Source organism: Triturus cristatus, chromosome 1_2 (assembly GCF_964204655.1).
Source record: "Triturus cristatus chromosome 1_2, aTriCri1.1, whole genome shotgun sequence".
Classification (NCBI taxonomy): Eukaryota; Metazoa; Chordata; class Amphibia; order Caudata; family Salamandridae; genus Triturus; species Triturus cristatus.
This window is the reverse complement of record NC_140580.1, coordinates 117,238,555-117,262,453: the sequence shown is the minus strand read 5'-3', so window position 1 is coordinate 117,262,453 and position 23,899 is coordinate 117,238,555. Positions and strand designations below refer to the sequence as shown.

The 23,899-nt window shown below is 45.4% G+C and overlaps 1 protein-coding gene across 1 annotated transcript in view; it reads left to right on the top strand.

Moving 5' to 3' along the window:
- LOC146866925 (lysine-specific demethylase 5B-like) overlaps window positions 1–23,899 on the top strand; it is a 717,572-nt gene that overhangs the window by 569,425 nt on the left and 124,248 nt on the right. Inside the window, exons 11-12 of the mRNA XM_085618314.1 lie at window positions 170–375; window positions 19,685–19,811. Coding sequence (XP_085474440.1) covers window positions 170–375; window positions 19,685–19,811 — 333 coding nt within the window. The remainder of the gene's footprint in view (window positions 1–169; window positions 376–19,684; window positions 19,812–23,899) is intronic.

Genomic DNA, 23,899 nt, shown 5'->3' with positions numbered 1-23,899 from the left:
GTTTTGTTGTAACCTATGTTGAAGGCATGAACCATGTTAATTGATAGAACTCTTTAGCATCTGGTGTTTTTATTATTTTAATATATCAGGAGAATTATAACCATATAGTAATGCACAAACTGTCTCATACGATCTGTCATTACCAGAGTCTTAAATTATATCATTGTAGGTCTAAGTGCAGAACTAGAAGAAGTGCTTATGGAAGCCCAGTCACTGCAGGTCTCTCTACCAGAAATACAGGAGCTCTACCATATGTTATTCATGCAACAGCAGCAATTCGCTGAGCAAACAAAGCACAATTCTTCCTTGTGGATCCCCAGTGAGAAGAACACAGTTGCAGAGTGCATAGAGGAACATGCGCCACAAAAAGAAGAGGTACCAACTAGTGTTTTTCTTTATTTCATTGAGTGCTTGGGAAATATGTATTTACCCTTTACTGTTGACCTTTTATGTTGGAGACACAATGGCAAAGCACTGAATTATGTATTTCCTGAACCACCCACCCAACCAAACATTGTCTGATTATCTCCGAGTGCATGTCAGAAAAATGTGTGACTTGTCTCAGACAGTTTTAAAGACATGATAAATGTGTGTTTTAGGCATGTGTGCTGTAGATACACATGCTTTGCATACTCCTGCCATCTAGTGTTGTGTCCGGATGTTTGCAAGTTGTTGTCTTCTAAGAAGTATTTTCCAGTCACAAGGTAAGGTGACTCCTCCTTTCAGTGATAGTGCACATGGGCATCGACTCCACTGTTAGATTGATTTCTTTCCGCCATCGGGTTCGGACGTGGTTTGCAGCGCTCTGGTTAGACACCGTCCTTCGGGATCCTCTCGGTGCGCAACACACTGTATTGTCTGTATTGTTTTGTATGCGTTTCACCATTCTCAGTGTGTCTCAAAAAATAGAAAAACACTCTTGTTCGCGGCATATGAGCTGCAGATCACACACTGTGCATAGATCACCATCTGGTGTTGGGCCCGGATGTTTGCACTTTGTTGTTGTATTGGACTAAGTCTTTGGAAGTCACAAGATAGATGACTCCTCCTTTGGACAATAGTGCGCTTGGGCATCGACTCCATCTTCAGATTGTCTTTTTCTGCCATCAGGCTCGGATGAGTTCTTCACGCTCCAGTTCGGTGTCATTACCGTTCTACCTTTCGACGCGCAATCCTTCACCCATTCTTCGGTATTGTTTCAATCGCATTTCCCTATTGAAGCGCATCTCTACAAACTTAAATTCTTCTATTCCGGTTGTTGACACAGGCCTTCGGGCCTAGCCACGCCATTAGGCCTTCGGCTCATGGAAAGAACTCCTTTCAAAAAGTGACCTCAATGTGGATCCAAGTTTCCACACGCTGATCTTCACGAGGTGTGTAACCTCTGCCTTTAACTTGAGCACGAGGCCAAAGACTGTCCAGCTTGTGCCTCTTTCCGCTCCAAGAAAACAATACGGGATTGTCTGGCTCAAAGAAGCATGGCTCGATCATCAACATAGATACCGGTCAATATCTTCCAAGAAGCAATCATTGTACCGGAGCAGGAGCAGATCGAAGAGGGCAACATTAGCGCCTCCGAAGCCGACGACTCCGACGTCAAAGACATCACTCCAGGGCAGCGGGTCGTAAGTACTGACTTCAACCCCTCCCACCCACCCACTCATAAAAAGGCTTCAGTAACACCTTCACCTTCGGGCCTAGGTGCACACCGTAAAGCCTATTTATTTCAATGTACTGTATTTCCTAAGTGTTGCAACTTACTGCATCCCCTGTAAATCAAACAAAGTACAATTTCTATTGCCTTTTCAAACTGTTCCATGTAAGAAACTGGCTCTATATATACTACACCAAAATGAGGTATAGTGTGTATAGAGTCCAAGTGACCCCAGAGGTAGGCAGAGGTTAAAGTTAGGTAGAAACTTATTCTCTAATTGTGGTCGAGCAGTAAGGTAGTATCAGAGGACAGTGTTAAGCATTTGATGTAAACAGTCAGCAAATGATTTCACACACTCAATAACTGAACTCTAGGCCAATTGTGTTGTTTTATTTTTAGAACCAAGCAAGCCTGGCACAGGTAAGCATTAAATACTTTTCAGTAATAAGTTACTGGATATAGGACAGTTTGAAAATGCAATAGCAATTGTACTTTGTTTGATTTACAGGGGATGCAGTAGGTTGCAACACTTGGCAAATACAGTACATTGAAATGAATAGGCTTTTTCAGTAAATTACAGGTAAGTTACTTTTTACGTTACTGCTCTAACTCAGTGCTGGATACCTAGATTCAGCACTGGGACATTTCCTGGAAACAGGTAAATAATTACGTTTTGGTTATTCGCATGATTTTTAAAGAATATTTTTAGATTTCAAAACTCCACACTTAAAACTTTTTGGAGACAAATAGTTAATGTTATCCTATGGAGTAAAAACAAGTTAACGGTTCACAGGTAAGTAATTGTCTGTGGGCGTTAAGGTTCTGGGGTTAGATTCAGGGGTTCCCGAGGGTCAGTGATGCGCTGTTGTTGCACCCTCAGCGGCACTAGGGCGGCCGGGTGCAGAGTGTTGCGGCCCAATGTTATCCATTGGGGGATAGGGGACCTCCGGTTGGTGGCTGCTGATAAGCAAGCCACTGGGTTGTGGGAGCAAAGCTCCTAGGGTCAAGGTCAGGGCAAATGGGGAAACAAAGTAACACAAAAGGTGCACCCTCAGCGTCACTGGGGCGGTTGGGTGCAGAGTGCTATTTCGACGTCGTGCGCCCTGTTGTTTTCTATGGAGAACCTCCGGTTTGCAAAAGCACTACAGGCAGGGAAACAAAGGACTTCTGGGTGCGACCACCACTTGGAGAGGTAAGTTGGGAAGTTAAGGGTTGGTTAGGCACCGTCGGTTTGGTCACACAAGGCTGCGGGGCATCGGGTGCAGGGGTGCCTTTTGGGGTCGGATCTTCTTACCAGCTCCTGGTCGCGGTTAGGGGGGCCTTCTTGATTTAGGCTGCAGGCGTCAGCTGGAGGCAGGTCAGGGGTCACGGGATCTCGTGTCAGGATTGCCGGGGTGACCTCCTCATGGTGTTTTTCCACTTGAGCTCGGGCGGGGTTCGGCGGGTGCAGAGTGAGCTGGATTCGCGGTCTCTGGCTGGTGCCAGAAGCTGCAGTTTGAACAAATCCTGTGTTCACGGGAGATGCAGTCTTTAGAAGTGAAGGCAGGCAGGTCCTCCGGGTTTCTTGAGGTTGCTGGCTGCAGCACACATCGGGATTTCGCAGGAGCAGGTTCGAGGGGAAGACAGGCCAGTAGGGCTGGGGCCAATTCAGTGGGCGTCGTCCTCTTGTTAGCTCTGCACGGCTCTTCAGTCCTTCTTCTTATCTTCTTTCTTGTCTGGATCTCAGGAAGCAAGGTTCAGGGTGCCCCCTAAATACTTAATTTACGTGCGTTACAGGTAGGTAAAGGGCAGGGACCAATGGCTCCCTTTCGTGGGGTGGGTCCACCCCCTATTGTACCACCCTCCAGTGGGAGGGGGCATGAGCTTGTCCCTGGTTGGTTGGGTCCACCCCATCCTTCAGATGGCGGGGATTCGGAGTTGTGCTTCACCTCACCTCCCCCACCTGAGGGGTGGAGTTGGCAGAGGTGGGCACACCTCTCTTCCTCGCTTGTTTTTCCCGCCGGCTCTCCCGCCCAAAGTGGGGGTCAGAACCAGTGGGGACCAGTTGCTGAGAGCAAGTGGCCTGGGGAAGCTCACAAAGGTGGCAGGCCTTTGAAGCTTCCCCTTCGTGAACCCTGCCCATCCTGGGGTAGGAGGCTTGGCACCTCGTCCCAGGATGTGCATTGTTTCAGGCCCCAGAGAGCAGCAGGCTCCCGACCCAGGGGTCCAGAAACATGTCTGTTGGTGGCAGCCTAAGCAGCCACTCAGTCAGGTCACTAGAAGTTGGTCGAGTTTCAGGGGGCATCTCTAAGATGCCCTCTGTTGCAATTTACATTAAATCCCACACTGGCGTCAGTGTGGGTTTAATGTGCTGAGAAGTTGGATACCAAACTTCTCAGTCTTCAGTGTAGCCATTATGGTGTTGTGGAGTTCGTAATGACAAACTCCCAGCACCATATACTCTTAATGGCAGCACTGCACTTACAATGCCCAGGAATGGACTTGGGCACTGTAGAGGTACAGGGCTCATGCACCTGTACCCTCACCACTGGCATAGGGCACCCAGCTAGAGGGGTGACTGATGTATGCAAGGGCAGTGGTTTGTGGCATGGCACACTGGGATGTGTGCCATGTTGACTCTACACTTTGTTCTGCACCATGACACGCAGCGTGCAAAGGCAGTGTCTGAGCGCACTGGTACAGGACCTCTAAGGGTGGCACAATAAGTGCTGCAGCCCTTAGAGGCTTTCTCTGGTCACAGTGCCCTGGGAACCTGTGGTACCATTTACCAGGGGCTGACCTGTGGCCAGAGATGCCAATTTGGTTTAGGCTTCAATGCAGTTTTTGGGAAAGAACATAGGCCCTGGGTACCTGATTAGCAGGAGCGCAGGGCACACTCAGTCAAAGTACATCAGCAATTCAGCAAAAAGTGGGAGCAACCATGCAGAAAGAGGGCACTTTCTCACACCTACCATTTGCTGTTCAGGGCAACTAGTAGTCGTGGGTGGAGCGGACTCACTCTGCAGCACTCCACCGATGTCACTTTCTAAATTCTGCTCCTCGTCGCTCACCCGCCTCGAACTCAAGCACTCGCGTCAGTGCCACAATTGCCCGCCTCAGGTCAGTCTTGATAATAAAGATGGGACCTGGGGGTTTGGGAGAAATAAAAATGTAAGTGCTGGGGTGGGGATATGCTGTTTACCACAGTGCATCCTTTGCGCAATCAAATGGTACATTTCTTTGTCCACTGCAGCGTGGTTTTACGTTTCTCGAAGAAAAAACAATCGAAGCCGCTAATCCTTTTGAAGGCACAACTCTAGAGAGAAGTGTAGATTTGGAGACCTCTTGTAAGACCCTTTATGCAAGCACGAGCCATAAAACTTTACATCTCGTCTGTCCCAGAGCTGGATTTACATTTCCTCATCTTATCCCAAATCTGAGCTTTCGCTTAGTTGCCCAACTGGCTCCCCGCACTCCAAGACATCCTTTGAACGGTGCAAAACAATTTCTGCCAGCAGACTGATACAAAAAGCGGTTCATTTTCAAAATTGCAGATAAGATTTCAACCTCCTAAAGGCTTCCTTTGCTATCATAGTCCTCTTTTTGTTTCTTGCTTAGGCATTCCTCGAACTGGGTTCCCCAATCATCATGTGATTCCTCCAAGGATCTGGTGAATACCGATTAATTGGTATTCACTTGTTAGGTGCAGGGAGCTTGTTATTCTCACACCATTGTTTTTTCCAGCCTCGTGACGTCAGAAAGCTGGAGAGCCACTTGCAGAGGCGCTGTTAGCAGAAAGAGAGGATGTGACGCTACCGCCAAAGCTTTAGAAGTTGAGACTTAGGTTACATTATCGATGTCAGCTCAACTTCCTGTTTCTGAAAAAATGAACCTGACCTTGGATAATTTAACTTGAGCTCATATAAAGCTTTCCTGTACCTTCAAACTAGAAGTCAAGTTCTCACTATATAAACGAGTTGGTGTAGCTGGCAAGGACAGCACTATAGGAGCCGTAGTCCCTTTCTTTTTGTTGTTGATCTCGTTGATGCCCGAGAAAAACAAGGCCCAGGGCTGGAGCCACTCGGAGCTCTGTTGGTAAGGGTAACATTCAACTTTTGTGCGCAGATGATTGACAGCTCCAGCACCATCCCGCTGTTCACAATCATTTACCTCTATCCCATGGGTCTTCACAAAGCCGTTAGGTATTTCTCCACTCCCCTCTCAAGGAATTACACTGTTCCTAAATTCATGTGATCCCACCATAAGTACATCCCACCGTAGTTATTCGCTTCCTCTTTTTATAGGCCTCCGCAAACAGAGATTTGGTTAACATTACAGGCACCTCTCATTCCATAGGTATCCATATTATCTCCATATGTGTAGTAAGCTGGGTTCCTGTTGCAGTAACCCCCCCACTTTTTGGTGGATTTCTGATGCACTTTGACTTGATGTGCCCTGGGTCCCTGACAATCCGGTTCCCAGGGCCTGTGTTCTTTCCCAAGCTGTACCTTTATACCCCCAATTGGCACCGCTCTGGCCACATTAAAGTCCCTTGTAAAGGTACCATGGGTACCATGGGCACTGTCCAGGGAAGGCCTCTAAGGGCTACAGCACATATTCTGCCACTCTTAGAGGTCCTGTACCTTCACACACACACTTCCCTTTCAGGCTGCGTGTTTTGGTGAATAGAAAAGTAAAGAGTCTACATGGCACACATACCTGTGTAAATACACAAAACAGTATCCACGAGTCTAAACAGACTGTTAGAACCACAAAAGACCTAAAGACAGTGACCATAAACCTATATACTTCTAGCAGGCTACAGAAGGAAAAATCCTATAAAAGGACGGATTCCCATCACTCACCAATGGTGACATGCTTCATCATCTGGGTCTCCTCCTAGTGTCACTCTAGTGGCACTAAGGGCTGCAACCCTTTCAAAAGGAAAGGGGAGCTCACAGATGTTTTTTTTGGGGCTATGTAAATTATAGCGATAAAACATGCTATATATAGACCTACAGAAGTGAATGATCGATTTGTGTGGGAATGTTAGGTGCAGTGCAAAGATGCTGTGAAATAGGGAATTAAAATTGACTGCTGAGAGAAAAAAACTTTTATTAATATCTCTCAGAGGTCAAACCTAAAAACAGTGCGAAATGACAGTTTTCAACAAATAACTGTCTAAATATGAAGGGTCAACATGTTTCAGCATAAGCGGACACATTTTATCCTATGCCTTCTTCAGGACCACAGAAATGTTGCTACTGCACAAAGTGATAAATTAATTAAATAAATGAATGAAAGGGTAGAACCAATACAACCATATTAACTGTAATCAGGGCTGTTTAACAATTCCTCTGTAAATAGTGGACTGTTGATAGTTTCTGCAAAAGAGTAAAGTACAACGATCTACAATGTAAAGGTTGGTACAATATCAAAAAGGACTCAAGGATTCAAAAACAAAGTACTGTATATGCTGACACATTAGATCTGTCTCTAATTGTGTAATTTCTTCAATGCATGAAATGCAAGCTTATATGTTTTACACGAGGATAAGACCTCACCTCACCTGGCTGTGGCTCAGGAAAAAGGAGGCACCGCTCTGCGAAAAAAGAACGTGGGGAAAGAACAAAACATGTTCATGATACCCTGCTTTTCACTATTACTCTATTGTATAGCTGGAGCAACGTGCACACAGGCTGACATAGGAACACAGGTCTGATTAAAAACCATACTTCAAATTGCTCATAAAATACTGTCCTTACTTATCCCATGGTATGTAGTAGGGATCACAGTATTATTATATGAAAATGTAAATCATGGGAGAGAGCCGTCCATCATAGCTACTGTAGCTGACCGCCCTTGCCCATACTCCCATTCTCATACTTAACTTTACATGTCTCTCCACGTATGTATTCCAAGTTGAAGAAAATTACTCCAGTTCAACCTTAGTAATAGTAGACTTGCTGGTTGTTTTTATCTCATTAGGGACATTCTAATAATACCTGATAGTGGCTCAACCCTGATCGCTGTGCTTGATCAAAGCAAACCACCCTTTCTTAGTGCACTCAGCATCTCAATGTTTTATACAATAGTTCGGCTGTAGAGCCAAATCTTATCATATACCACTTCGTGGCTCAGAACTTATGAGTGCATGCCACCTCCACTCCGAGCTACCGATAAAAAGCAGTGATCTGCCCAACCTTTGTGTATTCAAAATCAGCCATTAACCCTCGTCAAACATCAGGAACGACTGCTAGGGGCTCAACGCTTATAGCGTGTCCTACTGCCTATAAAACAACGTTGCAATACCAAACGGCTCAAAAAACTGCTCGTAAACCCTCCCGCATTTTCAAGATAATACCAAAGATCGTGCGGAGGCTTTTTTTATTGAACAATGCCCACAAATCCAAAACACACGCTTAAGAAACACACGCTTGAATAACAGAAAAACGCGCTTACGTGTGCGCTCTTACCTGTGTATCGGTACCTCTGGCGGTTCGATGAGCCGTCTGGGGAGGTAACGATCGACAGGAAACACCATCTTTAAAAAGATTGTTTGGATACCTACGTCACACGCAATGCATCAGGAACGCCCAATCACGTGGCTATCAAAACCAAGGATCATGGGAATTGTAGTTTATAAATGTGATATTTGCTGTGGTTCCACTTTTAAACCATAAAAATGGAAAGAAGTCTTATTTTTCTGTGAAGACTGACTTTTTTTTCTCTTCAAAATGAATCACAATAATAATGCCATTAAGAATGCCCCGGAGTGTTTTCAACTACTGCTCAATCAATGAGTGGCATGTCTCGGTCCAAGTTTGCCCATTCCAGGTATTATAATTCACCAGACAGCATATGTGGCACGAGCAGCAATCAAAGCCGCCTCATATCTCATAAGAATGTTGTTATAGCTATCGCTCCTACATGACTGGACAACCCATAAAGACAGGTGATTACCACTAAATAGAACTCCTCATTCACTCGAGGTGTGCTCGATTTTTCTCAAAGTCTTCTGTTTTTTCACCGGAGTGGATTTTCTTATATCGCAACTCACTGCGTAAGCTTCTTGTCACAAATGCTAGTTAAGTCCCCCATGTGTGGTGTATGACTACTAACCAGGCAAAAGTTACGCTTGCATTTGTGTTAGTCTTATATCTTATTAATTACCCATAGTCGTGTCCCATCTGCCCTGCTGATCTTCTGATGTGGTAGAGGGGTCATTTGTATAAAAATTGTCTCAGATGTCTTTTATATGTCAGTATACATCCCTTCAAAGTGCCACTACTAAGATGATGTATCCTCATGTGTTAATATCCCATTTATAAACTACAATTCCCATGATCCTTGGTTTTGATCGCCACGTGATCCTAATGCGTTGCGTGTGACGTAGGTATCCAAACAATCTTTTTAAAGATGGCGTTTAGTGTCGATCGTTACCTCCCCAGACGGCTCATCAAACCGCCAGAGGTACGACGGACAGGTAAGAGTGCACATGTAAGCATGTTTTTCTGTGATTCAAGCGCGTGTTTTGGATTTGTGGGCATTGTTCAATAAGAAAAGCCTCCGCACGATCTTTGGTATTATCTTGAAAATGGTGGAGGTTTTATAAGCAGTTTTTTGAGCCGTTTGGGTATTGCAGCGTTGTTTTATGGGCAGTAGGACACGCTATATGCGCTGAGCCCATAGCAGTCGTTCCTGATGTTTGACGAGAGTTAATGGTTGATTTTGAATACACAAAGGTTGTGCAGATCACTGCTTTGTATTGGTAGCTCGGAGTGGAGGCGGCATGCACGCATAAGTTCTGAGCCACGAGGTGGTATATGATAAGATTTGGCTCTACAGCCGAACTATTGTATAAAACATTGAGATGCTGAGTGCACTAAGAAAGGGTGGTTTGCTTTGATCAAGCACAGCGATCAGGGTTGAGCCACTATCGGGTATTAATATTAGAATGTCCCTTATAAGATATAAACAGCCAGCAAGTCTACTATTACTAAGGTTGAACTGGAGTAATATTCTTCAACATGGAATACATACGTGGAGAGACATGTAAAAGAAAGTATGAGAATGGGAGTATGGGCAAGGGCTGTCAGCTACGGTAGCTATGATGGACGGCTCTCGCCCATGAGTTACATTTTCATATAATAATACTGTGATCCCTACTACATACCATGGGATAAGTATGGACAGTATTTTATGAGCAATTTGAAGTATGGTTTTTAATCAGACCTGTGTTCCTATGTCAGCCTGTGTGCACGTTGCTCCTGCTATATACTAGAGTAATAGAGATATAGTGAAAAGCAGGGTATCATGAACATGTTTTGTTCTTTCCCCACGTTTTTTTTTCGCAGAATGGTGCCTCCTTTTTCCTGAGCCGCGGCCAGGTGAGGTGAATTCTTATCCTCGTGTAAAACGGGTAAGCTTGCATTTCATGCATTGAAGAAATGACACAATTAGAGACAATGATCTAATGTGTCAGCATATACAGCACTTTGTTTTTGAATCCTTGAGTCCTTTTTGATATTGTACCAACCTTTACATTGTAGATCGTTGTACTTTACTCTTTTCCAGAAACTATCATCAGTCCGCTATTTACAGAGGAATTGTTAAACAGCCCTGATTACAGGTGATATGGTTGTATTGGTTCCAACCTTTCATTCATTTATTTAATTCATTTATCACTTTGTGCAGTAGCAACATTTCTGTGGTCCTGAAGAAGGCATAGGATAAAATGTGTCCGCTTATGCTGAAACATGTTGACCCTTCACATTTAGACAGTTATTTGTTGAAAACTGTCGTTTTGCACTGTTTTTAGGTTTGACCTCTGAGAGAGATTAATAAGGTTTTTTTTTCTCAGCGGTCAGTTTTAATTCCCTATTTCACAGCATCTTCGCACTGCACCTAACATTCCCACACAAATCGATCATTCACTTCTGTAGGTCTAAATATAGCTTGTTTTATCGCTATAATTTATATAGCCCCACAAAAAACATCTGTGAGCTCCCCTTTCCTTTTGAAAGGGTTGCAGCCCTTAGTGCCACTAGAGTGACACTAGGAGGAGACCCAGATGATGAAGCATGTCACCATTGGTGAGTGATGGGAGTCTGACCTTTAATGGGATTTTTCCTTCTGTAGCCTGCTGGAAGTATATAGGTTTATGGTCACTGTCTTTAGGTCTTTTGTGGTTCTAACAGTCTGTTTAGATCCGTGGATACTGTTTTGTGTATTTAGCTTGTAACTGGAGAGTATATCCACGCCAGGTCTTTAAATATTCCCTTAGACCCTGCATACGCCGTAGTGTTTACTCATACCTGTGTGCCATGTCTACAACCCACTATGGTATGGTATAGGTAAGACACCCCTCTACCTGGGCGCACTATACCACTGGTGAGGGTACAGGTGCATGAGCCCTGTGCCCCTACAATTTCGAAGTCCATTGTTAGACATTGTAAGTGCAGTAAAGCCATAAAGAGTATATGGTCTGGGAGTTTGTCATTACCAACTCCACAGCAATATAATGGCTTTACCGAATTCTGGGAAGTTTGGTAGCAAACTTCTCAGCATAATAAACCCACACTGATGCCAGTGTGGGATTTAATGAAAAATGCACTCAAAGGGTATCTTAGAGATGCTCCCTGAAAAACGACCAGTCTCTGGTGGGTTCCCTGACTGGTACATCCCAGCCTGCCACCACGGGACATGTTTCTGAACCCCTGAGGCGGGAGCCAGCTCTCCCTGAGCCCAGAAACAAAACCTTCTCAGTGCAGAGGTGGTCACACCTTCCCCAGGCCAGGAAGAGCCATCTCTGGCAGGGGAGCTTCAAAGGCCATGCTGCCTTTGTAACGTGACCCCCAGCCTCTCCTGCTATCAGGGGCAGGCCCCCTTCCAGTCTCCCCTCCTTTTCGGCTGGAAGACAGGCGGGAAAAATTAGCACCGCCGAGGTGGTGTGCCCACCTCTGCCAACCCTACCCCTCAGGTGGGGGAGGCGAGTAGAAGTCCACTCTTCAGTGCCCACCATCTTGCAGATGGCAGGCACTCTCCAATCAGGATTAGGGATTGTGCCCACTCCCCCAGGTAGGGTGAGCACACCAAGGGCGTATTTACCCTAAGGTCAGTAGCCCATTGGTTACTGACTTGGAGACCCCTAAAAAGTCCCCTAAATACAGTATTTAGGGGACAGCTCTGAACCATGAAGACAGATTCCCTCAACCTATGAAGAAGAATGAAAGAAGACGCCCAGCAGAGGAGACTTGTAGGAAGCTGGCTCTGGTTATACTATACCAAAAAGAGGTATAGTGTGCACAGAGTCCAGTGGAACCCCCAAGGTAGGCAGAGGTAAACGTGTATCGCACCTTACTCTCTATTTGTGGTAGTGTGGGCGAGCAGTAAGGCTTTATCAGAGGGTAGTGTTAAGCATTTGCTGCACACACTAAGGCAGCAAATGATGTCACACACTCAAAGACTGAACTCTGACCAATTTGTTTGTATAAAAAATATAATTTAGTTATTATATGTTCGAGGCATATGAGCTGCAGATTGTACACTTTGCATAGATCGCCATCTGGTGTTGGGCCCGGATGTTTGCAGTTTGTTTTTGTTCTTGGACAGTCTTTGGAAGTCACGAGTTCGGTGACTCCTCCTTCGGTCCGTACTGCGCATGGGCTTCGGCTCCATCCTCAGATTGTTTTTTTCCGCCCTCGGGCTCGGATGTGATACTTCGTGCTCCGGCTTCGAACTTTTCCAGTTCCAGCCTCGACGGAAAATCCTCGTCCATCGAGATTCTTCATCTTCTTCATCTCTCTTAGAGGCACTTTCTCGATTCCACACATCGGCACCGGCCTTCGGGCCCTCCTCGACTCCGGTCCCGGCCGATGGAAAGGACTCCGTACAAAAAGTGCCCAAAATGTGGGTCTAAATTTCCCCACACCGACCTCCATCAGGTGTGTAACCTTTGCCTCTCTCCCGAACACGAGGCCCGAGACTGCCCCGCATGCAAGTCTTTTCGATCGAAAAAGACCATCCGGGATCGAAGAGCTCGACGCACCATGGCGCACTCATCGACCTCGGCTCCACCGGACATCTTCGGAGACGACACCGGAGCTTCGGGGCAACAACACACCGAGCAGGAGGAAGATATCGTCAGCGCTTCCGAGGCCGACGACTCCGACCTGGAGGACATCACACTGGCGCAGAGGGTCGTGAGTACTCTACCCCCTCCCACCCCCGCGCCCATATCCAAAGAGACTCCAGTTACACCTTCGCCTCCGGGCCTAGGGAAAACCAAACATGCAGCTTCTATCACCCCACCTTCGGGCCCGGTGTCGAAGCATCACAAGTCTCACGGCAGCTCGGGCTCGAGCCAGCCTACTCCTGGTGCCGACAAACACCGTTCGGCACCGAAGAAAGTGACACCCGGCTCGGCTCCGAAGCCACCGGTGCCGAAGCCTGGACTCTAGGTGCCGACAAAACACAAGCATAAATCCCTCGGCACCGACGCTCCCGCGCCGAAGCCTACCTCAACACCGAAAAAACCGGAGGTTCCAAAAAAGCATGGCGCAGAAAAACCACCCAAGTCCTCGGCTCCGAAAACATCGGCGCCAGCAGACGATTCGGTGCCAACGGAACTATTTACACCTGATCCTTCTCAAAAAACCTTAACAAAGGATCCAAAGACTGGGCTCTTGATTTTGTCTATCAAGAAAAGACGTCTTGACACACCAGCTCCTCCTCCACCGCCAAAACGGAAGGACTCTGCCACATCTCCTCTCAGAGTGCCCTCCCCACCACCTCCTACACCTCCTCCACCTCCTCTCCCTCCCAGGTCTCCACCACCCTTGCCTCATCACTCCCCAACCCCGTCTCCAGAACCAGATTACGGAGATACAGATTATGATCCAGCGGACGCCCCAATGGACCCCACACCCCCAGGGACCCCAGACCCATGGGAGGATTACCAAAACCCTGACATACCAGATGTGCCTCAGGATGACCTCTACCCATCCAGGCCATCTCCCCCGGAGGACTCACTAGGGTTTCACCACTTAGTGCAGCGAGCAGCACACTATCATGGGGTAGAACTACAATAACGAACCAGTTGAGGAAGATTTCTTACTGGATACGTTTGATATTCAGGATAAATCTACAGCCATCTTGCCCATGCTTAAGGGTGTTACCAAACATGCAGCAGAGGTGTTCAAGGACCCAGTCAGGTCCAGGGTCTTAAACCCCAGAATAGAAAAAAAGTACAAAGCAGCCCCCACAGATCCTGCATACATTAAAGGACCTGCTCCTTTAGATTCACTGGTTGTGTCCACAGCTAGAAAGCGGTCCAACTCCCAGTCCTCAGGTGAGGTTCCACCGCCAGATAAGGAATCAAAACTCTTAGATGCGTCTGGTAAACGCACTGCCTCGCAAGCCGCAAACATTTGGCACATTGCGAATACACAGTCGCTGCTTGCGCGTTATGACAGAGCACACTACGATGAGCTAGAGGCTCTTATGCAACACCTCCCAGAGAAACACAAACGTAAAGCTCATGACCTAATACAGGAGGGTAAGCTCATTACTAACACCTCCATTAAATGTGCCCTCGACGCAGCGGACACTGCTTCTAGAGCTATAAATACTAGTGTCCTGCTTCGCCGTCATGCCTGGCTCAGGATCTCAGGGTTTAAGCCAGAAGTCCAGGCATCCATACTAAATCACCCCTTTGACCAACAACACCTATTTGGGCCAAAGGTGGACGAAGCATTAGAAAAAATGAAAAAGGACACGGACACAGCAAAGTCTATGGGGGCATTACAATCCCAAACCCCTAGACGCTCCTTTCGGCGTTCGTCCTTTCGTAGCACAGGTAGAGGTTACTCCACCGATAATGCCTCTACCTCCTACAAGTCCCCTCCTCAAACTACCTTCTCAAAGGGCTACCAAAGAGGTGGATACAGGGGCAACAACAATAAGGGCAGGGGCAAAACCAACACCACCCGTTCTGCCACACCGCCCTCACAATGACTTCCCCTCGCTCCCCCCAGACCATCCCACTCCGGTCGGGGGCAGACTACAAAACTTTATTCACACCTGGGAGTCCATAACATCGGACAAATGGGTGACCCAAATTGTTCGGTCAGGGTACTGTCTCGAACTAACATCTACCCCACCCAATATTCCACCAAGGCACCGTACAATGTCACAGGAACATTCCACACTGCTCAAACAGGAGGTGCTCTCCCTCCTACAAAAACACGCTATAGAGCAAGTCCCCGTCAATCAGCAAAATTTAGGAGTCTACTCTCTGTATTTTCTAATACCAAAAAAAGACGGGACCCTGCGGCCCATTCTGGACCTCCGGCCTCTAAATGCATACATACATTCGGACCATTTCCACATGGTCACCCTCCAACAAGTCCTCCCACTCCTCTGTCAGGGAGACTTTCTCACTACCTTGGACTTGAAAGACGCATACTTTCATATTCCAATACACCCTTCTCACAGCAAGTACCTCAGGTTTGTGGTGGACGGTCAGCATTACCAATTCACGGTTCTCCCCTTCAGGGTCACAACCGCACCACGGATGTTTACCAAATGTGCTGCTACTACCGCTAGGCACCTCAGACGCCAACACATTCACGTCTTCCCTTACTTAGACGACTGGCTGATAAAAGCCGCGTCCTACGACCAATGTGTGCAACATACAAACAGCACCATCCAACTGCTCCACCAGCTAGGCTTCACGGTGAACTACCAAAAGTCCCACCTCATACCATCTCACACAAAGCAATATCTCGGGGCCACTATAGACACCTAAACAGACAGCATTTATCACTGTTCAGAGTGCCCGCTATTAAAGCCTTTATGGAAGGCCTTAAACGAGTAATTCCGCCCAGGGCACCACCTTCCCCTGTATGGAATCTAAATGTAGTTCTTACAAGGCTAATGGGTCCGCCCTTCGAACCAATGCATAAATGTGAGCTACAGTTCCTCACCTGGAAAACAGCTTTCCTCGTAGCTATCACTTCCCTTAGAAGGGTTAGTGAAATACAAGCGTTCACTATACAAGAACCCTTTTTACAGATACATCACAGCAAGGTGATACTTCGTACAAATCCAAAATTTCTGCCCAAGGTCATTTCCCCCTTCCATCTTAATCAATCGGTGGAATTACCTGTCTTTTTCTCGCAACCTCAATCTGTTGCGGAAAGGGCTCTACATACACTTGATGTTAAGAGGGCTTTACTGTACTACATACAAAGAACGCAACCTTTCAGGAAGACTAAACAATTGTTTGTCTCCTTCTCTCCACCGCATAAAGGCAACCCCATCTCTAAATCAGGGATAGCTAGGTGGATTGTAAAGTGCATACAAATTTGCTATCACAAAGCAAAAAGAACATTATCTGTTCCACCTAAAGCCCACTCTACAAGAAAGATAGGGGCTTCTATGGCTTTTCTAGGGAACATACCCTTAGATGACATTTGCAAAGCAGCCACATGGTCAACTCCGCACACCTTCACAAAACATTACTGTGTAGACGTGCATTCCAAGCAACAAGCTAGTGTAGGCCAGGCTGTACTAAAGACACTATTTCAAACCGCTGCAACGGATACCGGTGGTCGCCGCTAGGGCTGGGTACTGCTATATAATCTATGCAAAGTGTACAATCTGCAGCTCAAATGCCTCGAACGGAATATGCTACTTACCAATATGCATCTGTTCTTGGCATGTAGAGCTGCAGAGTTGTACACGCCCACCCGCCTCCCCGGCTACCTGTATCCGTTCCAGTCTATCTTATTTAGATACAACACACATGGGTTTCTTACTGTTATCATTACGCTCCATCATTTCCCTGCTGGCGAAAAACAATCTGAGGATGGAGCCGAAGCCCATGCGCAGTACGGACCGAAGGAGGAGTCACCGAACTCGTGACTTCCAAAGACTGTCCAAGAACAAAAACAAACTGCAAACATCCGGGCCCAACACCAGATGGCGATCTATGCAAAGTGTACAACTCTGCAGCTCTACATGCCAAGAACAGATGCATACTGGTAAGTAGCATATTCCTTATCATCTGTAAATGTTCATATCATTGGAACCTGTCTGGCATTCAATTAAGAGTATGCATGTATCAGGTAAGCAGATGTGGAAATAGACCAGTTTCAGGATCATTTTTTCCCAACCCCCAAAATACATGTGGATAAATACAGATAAAATTAGCAATAACTAAATATGAATAAATACAGACGGAAATTTCAAAAACATAAATACCATAAAAACTAGAGTTCAGATCATAAGCTATAATTACAGTCAAGCAGGGGATGTTGAATGCTTGCTGATCTAGACTGAATGACACAACAACCACTATCTGAGTTGGGAAAACCTATTGTCCTTCTCTGTATGGATCGTATCAGACTTTCAAGACAGCTAAAGCTGTCTCTGGCTAGGCTTAAATCCATAGGACCGGTACAGTGTAGGTAGCTTCTACCTGACAGAGTTTGTTGCAACATTATAGCATCGCCTTGTACCCAAAATAGTATTTCTCTTAAAAATGTCCACCCTGACACACTTTCTGACCTGGTCAAGTGAGGTTTTGCCTACATAATGGCAAAATGTGTGTTGCTAGATATTAATGTATGAAAAATAAATGTACCTTCTGGCTATTACTTAACAATTTATCTTATATCAACAACACACTAATGTATGTATACACTTCCACACCACACTCTCCTCCAATTCTGTATGAAGCACCCTTCGTAACCCAAAAATCATATCAAATATATAAAAACAAGTTGTTTTTATTATTATTAGTCACTACTGATTTGTGAAACGTATTTCATGTAGTGAGCATCAATGCATGCACGGATTAAAATTGATAAAATTTCACAACATTAAATCAATAAGAAATTACACATATTTATAAAATAAGGAGAACACAAATAGACAAACAATGTGTCATACAAATGTCAATTTGGTTTTGAGGAAGACAGTGTTAGGCATAAATCACTAATCCCTGACTTTCCCTAATCCTACCCAATTTGACACACACAAAACACAAGCGTCGACGCGTTTCGATGGCATTCACTTATTGTAAAACCACCTTCTTCAGGACACAAAATATTCTTTCTCCTTATCTGATGATATTCAAGTCTGCTATTTGGTATGCCGATAGTGGCAGATGTGAGTTGTCCCAAAGGGGGATACCCCTGAGGTACTACGTAGGTTCTTCAAGGCCTACAACGTCTGTTTCTTGTGTGCCCCTCTACGTTTTGGCAAAATGATTATGCGTCCCAATATAAGGTATAGCGGCATTACCACTGAGAGGATTCGCGTCTCTAGGTGTTATAAGAAGACTTGGGAGACGATAAAAAACCGATCTGCCCCGTCATAAACATAAAGATACAGGACATATGGACATAATTCCGTAGAAAACATTTGTGTCTCTGGACAAAATAAGGGACCGCGATTATATCCGGACAACACCTTATTTTGGGACGCATAATCAAAAATGTACTAATAATAATAAAAAAAACTTGTTTTTATATATTTGATATCATTTTTGGGTTACGAAGGGTGCTTCATACAGAATTGGAGGAGAGTGTGGTGTGGAAGTGTATACATACATTAGTGTGTTGTTGATATAAGATAAATTGTTAAGTAATAGCCAGAAGGTACATTTATTTTTCATACTTATATATTTGAGTGCTCCAGACTTTTGGCCTTTAGAGCCCCCTCTCCTTGGTTTCAAGGCTAGATATTAATGGCCTGATTCAGATCGAGCGGACGGGTTACTCCGTCACAATGGTGATGGATATTCTGTCCATGAAAATATATATCTCATTTTATCCTATGGGATTTATATTTTGGAAGACGGGATATCCGTCACCGGTGTGACGGACGAACCCATCCACCGAAATCTAAATCAGGCCCTAAATTCGAATGAGAAGTTGTATTTAAAGCTGTGCTGCTTCATTTTCCAGGGACGCGTGACTTTGTGGCTTGCAACCATCTGCGGAGCTACAAGTACTATTCGGACAGCATCTTAAGCAAAGATGGCTTTATTGGCTTCCCCACCTCCAGCTAGGACTCCTTTAATTCGGTAAGTCTTTATTATTGAACCATATACTTCATCAGCACTTTCATATATAGGATGCAACATCTGCTGCAGTGGCCATGGAATGCTCACAAGTAGTCGTGACCTCGCTGGTCTGGCCATTCCTTGCATCAGGATAGGGAGCAGACAGAGGGGCAGCTCACTGGACCACAAGCACAAAATAATATATTGTAACTGTGTTGCAACCTGAGGCCAAATCAGAGAATTAGAGACTGCAAATTTGTGTCAGAAGTCCTTATTTTTATGCTTCTCAATGTTTGTTTTCTTGTGTGAGAGAGAAGCCTGTATTTTAGGGAGAGGAGCAATTGGACCTTCTTACTGAGATACCCTGTGCTGATGTTTACAGATCATGCGTGGCGATGGCAAATGCCTTCCCTTTGAAGACACTGACATTTAACAGCTCTCTTCCAAGGGTCTGTAGGGCATACGGTCTTCAGAATTTGTGTCATTGTGTCAATGTCTTTTAAAGTAAACATTTAGGAACAAAGATACGTGGAATCAAAGGGGAGCGTTTTTGTTTTGGTTGTGCCTAAACCCTGGCCGCATTGTTTGAAGAGTAGTTGCTATTTTGTTGCTCGGGACAAAGAAAAGTGTCGTCCCACATTCCCTGTCACTGAAGTGCACTTCTTTTGAAGTGGGTGTGCACATTCGATTAGTAAAAATTCCATCACTTACAGTGCCAGAGAGCCAGTTACTAAAGTGGGCTGACCCCCTGACCTATTATCTGATCTGATGAATGGAAGCACAATGTGAATGATAGGTGAACAGACAAATGAATTAGGATTGATGACCCAAAGTCCCTCAGTGCAAATATGTATACATGTACGTATTTTTTAGTATTGATTTTTTTTTAATTACATGATGCCGGCCAGATCTAAAGAGCAACTAGAGGTAGAAAATGCACAGCCTATTTTTTAACAGACTCCTTCATTCTCTTGTAGGGTAGTGGCTTCCCATGCCCCTCTGGCGGTTGCCCAAGAATGGGGCACTATGCTGACAATTTCGGCGGTGTTACACAATCGAGCCAAAGGTTTTATCTAAACACAGGCGATGTCAAAGACTTTTCGCGTAAGTGACACTTTTCCCAATTAGAAACAGGTGATTTAGATTCCGCTTCTCTGTCTCATTTTCATCTGCATGTGTTGCCTTTGCCTTACTTTCTTATGCATTATTTCGTTTTGAAAACGTATTATTTAACTTTTCATTTTGTGTTACAGCTATATTTCTTTGCTCTTTTTGTCTGAATCCGTGTCCTAGTCTACATGGTGTCTTGTGTTTTTTCCCCTTTTGTTTGCTTTCCATCGGATTTCGTCAGTTTTCCCCTCCTGTTTTGTCTGGCAATATCTGACCAGAGTCCTCACTGGTGCATACTTCTGCGACATTTGAGATGCGGTGCCCTCCTCACGGTCGTAGGAGCTTCTTCATGCTCAACACCTTATGCCCCTCTTCTAGTAACTTGGTCATGTGCTTCCCCTCCTGTTTTGTCTGGCAATATCTGACCAGAGTCCTCACTGGTGCATACTTCTGCGACATTTGAGATGCGGTGCCCTCCTCACGGGCATAGGAGCCGATTCATGCTCAACACCTTACCTCCTCTTCTGGTGACCTGGTCATGTGCTTCCCCTCCTGTTTTGCTCATACAGCAGAAACTGATGAAAGACACACCCTTGAACCACAAGAAGACTTTGGGGCATATTATCAAGGACGGCGTTAAAATTATAGCCGCTTTAGCAGCAGGAAACTGCCGCTAAAGCGGCGATAGTGGGCTTGATAATATGCCGCAGAGAATTCCCATAGAAGCCCATGCTGACACCAGAACATGGGCTTCTATTGGAATTCTCAAGGGCATATTATCAAGCCCATTATTGCCGCTTTTAGCGGCTGTTTCCTGCCGCTAAAGCGGCGATAATTTTAACGCCGTCCTTGATAATATGCCCCTTGATGGTTCACCTATTCTCGCAATCGCAAAACAACTTTCAGCTATTTTATTTTTCTGTAATCAAATATGAAGATTGCAGTGATTTTTTTCGAGTTCCAATGTTGTAGTCCAATGAAGTATCAGGTCGAAAGTACTTTAAAAAATATATTTTTATTGTAAAAATAAATATCATAACATAGAGGATGTGCCGTGCAAAGCAGTGCACAGCCTTATGCTCTAACAATACAGTAGGACTGCTGTAACAGTTTAGGGTCTTTGAGTCACACCACCCAGAATTAAACATTCAAGAAGCCTCAGTAATGCTGCCACAGGCCCCATCCCTTTTCTATGCAGGCAGACTCTTCCCTCATACACAAATCGTTCAGCCCCCATACACCAATCCACATCTCAAGTTCGTCGCTCCAGGTGTGGTATTGCAAGCAACCTCTGTTGACAGATATTGCGTCTAGCTACAACTAAACCCAAATTGCAGCATTGGCGCTGGTATCTAGTGCTAGGCTGGTCCCCCCATACACCCAGGGTGCAGGGAGGAAATATTGCTGATCAGTCTTCTACAGCTAACATTATTCGTGGGTGACAATTTTATACACAGCATTCAAATGACATCTTCTGTAACATGTCCACTGGTGGATCATAGAGCTAGTGAAGAAGAACACAGCTGCCATTAGACTCTTGAGGCAGAGTGTGTTTTGGGGGGGGGGGGGTGGCTTCATGGTCCTGAAACACAGGTAAAAAAATCTAAAGAGATGACCTGATAATTCCTGTTAGAAATGGGATATCTGGTTGGCTAAGGCTTGCGCCAAAGCCAGGCAGAGACCACCACTCTAGTCAGGGCAAGGGAGTTACACGCCAAAGATAACCCCTGCTCACCCCCTTGGTAGCTTGGCACGAGCAGTCAGGCTTATCCCGGAGGCCATGTGTAAAGCAATTGCGCACGCACACAGCAACAACATCCCAGGCACACCACAAAAGGAACTCCACACAAGGTTATATCAAAAATAGCCTTTGTATTCTCAGAACACATTAGAATAGTAACGCTCATTACAGGACGCAGAGAAAGCAGAGATCCATAACCTACCTACTTGCCGTGAGGGGAACGGCTCGCAGAGGTGCTGCGGGGCTGAATATCCACGGAGTAACACCGCCGTGTTCAAACTCCATATCCCAGCATTCCCCTTGGCAGCGCACGCTGATGACGACGCTATTCAGCGCCGGTCTGCTTTAAATCCGAGCAGGCGCTCACGCAGCGCGGGACGCGCGCGGGCAGCGCCCGGGCAAAGCCCGGGCCAAGGGCGGGCCCGTCCTTGCCCGTCCTTGCCCGTCTGTGCCCGTGTGAGACCGGACTGGACCACCCATCGTGGTTTTTCCTTATATCCTTACATCTTCCCATCACGATCTTCCCTCAAGGATTGGTGCTCATCCGCAGGTAATTGCCATCCATTCCTGTAACACTAACTGATCCGAACTTTTTTGATTACATCTACCAGACTGTGGGCAAAATAAACGCCCTTAGATATAGTTGAATATCTCTCTTTATCATGGGCAAAAGGAAAGCATTGAGCTGCGAACCAATAGAGGGAATGGACACAAAGAAGCCAAAAAAGCAATCTCTACTAACATATTTGACCGGGGCAATGGGGGCAATTGAAAAACAAATCTCCTCAGTAGAACAATCATTAGCAGCGGGTACTCTGGTGAATGAAGAAGTCAGTGAGGGGGACGATCAACTCACTCTCATTAACCCCATTATTTCGACTGTGAGTACAGATATTGCAATACCAGTTAATGGGTGTGTCCAAAATATTACAAATGACATAATAGTACACAACAACAGCGATCAAAACTTAGTACAACAAGATAAGGGGAAAAACTTGACTAAGAAACAGTTAGGGAAACAAGGTAAAGGCACAAAAGTGGTTAGTCAATCTAGGCCACATAGAGGTGAGGACATTTTTGGCAAGAAAAAAACCCAAGACAGGGCTAAAAACTCAACACAACTTCCTGATACATCCCATATAGCAACAAATAACCCCATACAACAACATAACAAGGGGACTGAACCGGAATGTATCCTCTCTTCCATTAAAATTCTTGATGCTTTCGTTAGAGAAGCTGTTGAGGCGATCGGTTCTAGACTAGATCAGATTGAGTCCCAGGTCACGAAACTTCTTTCGCGTAAAGAAGATACACCTATCTCATCCCCCAGCTTAAGGTCCACTAGTAACAGCGCGAATTACACCAGGAAATCTCGAACCTTTCATTCCCATATTGACGCACCTGTAGAGACTCCCACAACTGAAAGTACCAAACAGCTTAGGGTAACAAAGACACCACATATTACAGTCATGCCGTCTCACACAGTCTCTAATAGTCACTCCTCTTCTGCTATTAATCCAACATCTGTAAAGGCGTCTCATCCTTTACATCTTGATCTTCCTCCAGCATGTACTCCTTATACAGTGATTTTGGGCAATGTTCCCCATCTAGGCCTAAACGATCAGGAGAGCAACGAATCATTAAGGAACAAAGCACTACATTGGTTGGGAGACAGAGTGGGTGACACTAACATCCTGTTCGAAGAGTTCAAGATGATACGCAGAATAGGATGGATAGGAAGATCAAGGAAATCCTTTATGGGCGACTGCCTGATACTGACTTTTAGATCCCCCTGGTTAGTTAGAAAAATTTTGGGGTCCGCGCCAAAAAATATATTCGACAAAGGGATTAAGATTCTTCCCCTAAACTTTTTCTATCGCCCTCCCTCCGAACAAATGAATTCGGTTCATCATCAATTTTCGTTGAACCAAAAATTTAACATCCCTGTCTGTAATCGTTTTGGTGTACTCACCTCTCTAGACGATCAAGATTGACTCTCCCTAAAGCCATTAAATAGAGCTAGGAGTCTAGCTGGGAACTCCGACATCTGCTCGCTTCCCCATCCTCGAAGGAGCTCTCCTGAGATTGAGATTGATTTAGTAGCAACAGTCGCTGACACCGAAAGGCAGCCACGGCATAAGTCAATGCAGGAGGATACACCCGCTATAGCTTGCAATAATAAAATCAACCTGAATCCTACTTTAGAGGAAACAGAGGCCCCAAGACTAGCTGACCTTCCACTTATAATATCTAGGAAAGAGGAAGGTTATATTAATATTACATACTGGAATATATGGGGCCTATACTCAAAAATTCACAACGACCTTTTCACTGATTTTGT